Genomic DNA, 3,574 nt, shown 5'->3' with positions numbered 1-3,574 from the left:
CCTCTCTAACCACCGACCCCTCTACCTCAAGGTTGAGAAGGTTTGAACCTCGTACCACCAGTAAAGTTCCTATGTTTTTTATTTTTTACCCTTCACCTCACTAAAGAGGTCCAGAACCCTCGAAACCTTAGCAAACAGCGAATATGTTCATCAACTAATTTTAGGTTACTTTAAAAATTAGACGTTCAATATAATTAAAAGAAACAGTTATACTAGCAAACCATCCCTTCTTATCAGAATTCGCATTGATAACTGGTAAACCCAGGAAAATTTACAGGTGTAGGCCATGCTAGCAAGCATCTATGCCATAAAGGCCACATGCATCCTCCCACCCCAAAACGAGTAGAGAAGCATCCTCCTTTTTCCCTTCTCCACTTTTCATTACCCTTCCAAAACTTTATCTAATTTACATAAAAAAGGGGCAGCAAACTCTTTTCACCAGAAGTTCGATTTTTTTCCATCATATAGGAGTCCTTTTGAACTTTACTTCCTGTCTTTTTACCCTTTCTTGACCTTTTTCCAACTTTAGCTAGCTAGGATCTCAAAAACTTAATGGTTAGTTAGTATAGATTCACTGTTTACTTGATGAGAGTCAGTTCCCCATTGTAGCTGGTGACCAGAAATCAGCTCCATTGCTGTTTGCGACGGGTAGAGTGCAGTCCACGGAGACCAGACACAATCCCCTGCTCCTCAGATTCTTTATCGATTCCTCTCCTCCGTTTTCTCCGCCTTCCTAACATTGTTTAACCATAGTAAAAAAAACAACAGAAGCCATGTCAAAACTAATAACAATTGACTCTTTAGCGGAAAAACCAAAATTGTTTCACCGTGGTCAAAAATTTTACTTTATCTGTGTAGTCTAGTCAATAATAAGTGGGACCTACGCAAGGTGGACCCACATGCTATGTTGTTGATTCATATTGTCGTTTTCAAGAGAGCGGAAAACAGGACAAAGAAGTGATGTGTACATTGGTACTTACAGGTAGGTTTTGCAGGTAAGGAGTGCACAGAACCTTAACCTGATCTTGTAGGAACCTGATGTATCCCATCGCTTCATGTAGCACTGATGCTGTGTCTGTCTGCAAAATTTCAATTCCCAATTACATCGTTGCTTAAGATGTTGGCAAAGCCAATCTTCATCACCCAACAAAGAAATTTAAAAGGACTCACTATAAAGGTAGCAATTAAACTTGACCAGATTAAATATAGATAATTAGCTTAATTTTGTGTATTTTTGGACCTTGCCAAAGGGTGATACAAGCTCTTGCAATGCAGCGATTCTGTCTCCTAGCTTCTCTCTCTTCACCTATCATTAGAAAGAAATTGTTGATAAGTACATTTCAGTCAAAAAGAAAAATATATGCAACACGCATGCAGGGATGTCCTAGAAATTAAGAAAAAATATAAACCTTGACCTTTGCATTTGCAGTTGATCCGGGATTCTTAGTTTCGGTCCTTTTGCTGTTTCTCTGACTTAGAAAGGGAGTTTTGGCTACGGTGTTGGTGCACTTCATTGGTACTTCTTGGCTTGACCCGTTTCTTTTTCTCTGCGGAAGTAGCAAATATAAAGAAAAGACCACGAGGAACCCCAAAGCAAATTAGGCAAATTCAATCAGGCACTCACATTTGATTTGGAGATGGTACTGATTACATCAACATTGCTGCAGTTGTTGTTGCAAGATGAAGCAGAAGACGAGTCACTGCATGTGACCCCAGAGATTTGAGGTTGAGGGGCAGTTTTTGTTTCTTCACTAAACATCACAATTTCACTTTCATTTCGATAATTGTATCCCCCAAAACAAAGCATTGTGGGAGACTTTTCAACGGAAGAGAAATGGAAAGCATGGGCTACATCAACACCCACAAAATCATCATCATTAGAGAAGAGCAATTCAGAGAAACTAGGAGGATTGCCCTCTGGTACAAGATGATTCCCCTCGAAAAAACTCTCCCTCCCAGCCATCTAAAGCAAAGCCTAGAACCACAGAGACAGCGCGGAACAGATGGTGTCCTTCAATATTTTTCGTGTGAGTGTGGTGGTGTGGTCGATCACTGGTCAGGGGAGAAGAAAAGAGGTAGCAACCGTTGCCTTAGCGAGAGTGAAGCGACTGCTGTGTTGTGTAGTATGGTAGTGAAGTTTGTGGGGGTAGGGGTACTTCCAAGATCGGCTTTGGGTTTTGGTGTGTTTCAGTCAAACACACCTAGCCCGAGAAAACCGTGGTTTAGTCCTCCAAAGCATTTGGTTTGGTTAAAAGCCAGTTAAATTTTCAACTTTCATTGCTTGGATTGGAGACCAGACGAGTCACGACCATTGAATGCCAGTGGCTATATTGAAACTGACTAGACATCATGCCGCGAAAAAGATAAAAACATAATGCCGCGAAAAAATTTCTTCCTCTAGCATCTCGGTACTCGTACAAGGTTAACACTTGAAATTGAAGAATAAAATGCGTAAGACGGGGTTAGGTGTTAAGCCTTTGATTTTCCCTTCACTCTTAAATAAATGCCAAACATGCTTGGAAGGTGTTTGAAAGTGAATTTCAATTTATTTTTTTATTAAAAATTAATTAATTTTTTTATAGTATTTTTAAATTTTTTTGATATACTAATATTAAAAATAAATTATCTTAATATTTTTCTAAGAAAAAAATACTTTAAAAAATAATTATTATTACATTTTTAAATAATCTAAATAAAAAAGATATTAATCCATTAACATTTATTTTTCTCTTAATTTAAAACCAAACACAAATCTTAGCATGTAGTTTTAATTAACTTAGCACAAATTTAAGGAAGTGAGGATTATATATGAATGGCAGTCTTTGGAAACTTACGAATTATTTCGCTCTTGTAATTGAACATCTTAGAATATTAGTGACCAGATAAGATTTTGAAATAAAAAAATTCTCATGTACACATTTTGTATTTCTCTTGATTGACATGTGACTAAACAACTACCCTTCCTCTAACCATTTGTCTTAGCCTCTTCTAAGCATTTGTCTTAGAAATATATATATATATTTACATTATTGATAAAGATGCCCTGATAATTAAGACAAAATACATAAATAAAAATATTGGTTGGTCTTTCAAACTAGCTTCCAATTTAATTGTTATTGATATTATTGTTGCTTATTAAAATTTAAGAAAATATATGTAAGAAAGTGTTTAGTTACTGTTATAGGACAAGAGAGACAGAGAATGCAGATAAAGTTTGGTTGAAGAGACAAAAACATAAAAATTGAAGAGACAAAAACATAAAAATAAATTTATCTCTTAAATAATTTTGGAGTAAGTTTATGTATTTCCAAAACATGAGGTACATATGCAACATGTCTCCAAAAACAATATTTATCATTTTATATTTCTAAAATATCATTGTAAAAAACTCTAAATTTCAAAATTATCCAACTGAGGCATGTAACAATAAAAATAGTTATTATTATAGATTTAAAACTCAACTCGATGGTCAATATCGGGTCACTGGTTGAGGTCCGGGTCACGGGTCGGGTTGACCCGAGTTAGCTAAAGAATAAAAATGATTATTATCATAATTTTAAAATTTTATTCAGGT

At 35.7% G+C, this 3,574-nt stretch overlaps 1 protein-coding gene across 1 annotated transcript; it reads right to left on the bottom strand.

Moving 5' to 3' along the window:
• Positions 1 to 207: 207 nt before the first annotated feature.
• LOC7465048 (transcription factor bHLH113) lies at positions 208 to 2,247 on the bottom strand. The gene is made up of 5 exons (XM_024583018.2): positions 1,625 to 2,247; positions 1,416 to 1,547; positions 1,241 to 1,306; positions 981 to 1,079; positions 208 to 733 (listed from the first exon to the last, which is right to left on the bottom strand). Exons 1-5 carry the CDS (start codon positions 1,961 to 1,963, stop codon positions 593 to 595), a joined length of 777 nt encoding a protein of 258 aa, XP_024438786.1. The 5' UTR covers positions 1,964 to 2,247; the 3' UTR covers positions 208 to 592.
• Between the last annotated feature and the right edge of the window lie 1,327 nt (positions 2,248 to 3,574).

This window comes from Populus trichocarpa, chromosome 1, assembly GCF_000002775.5.
Source record: "Populus trichocarpa isolate Nisqually-1 chromosome 1, P.trichocarpa_v4.1, whole genome shotgun sequence".
NCBI classification, from domain to species: Eukaryota; Viridiplantae; Streptophyta; class Magnoliopsida; order Malpighiales; family Salicaceae; genus Populus; species Populus trichocarpa.
The sequence above is the reverse complement of the archived record's forward strand: the minus strand, read 5'-3'. Positions and strand labels throughout refer to the sequence as shown.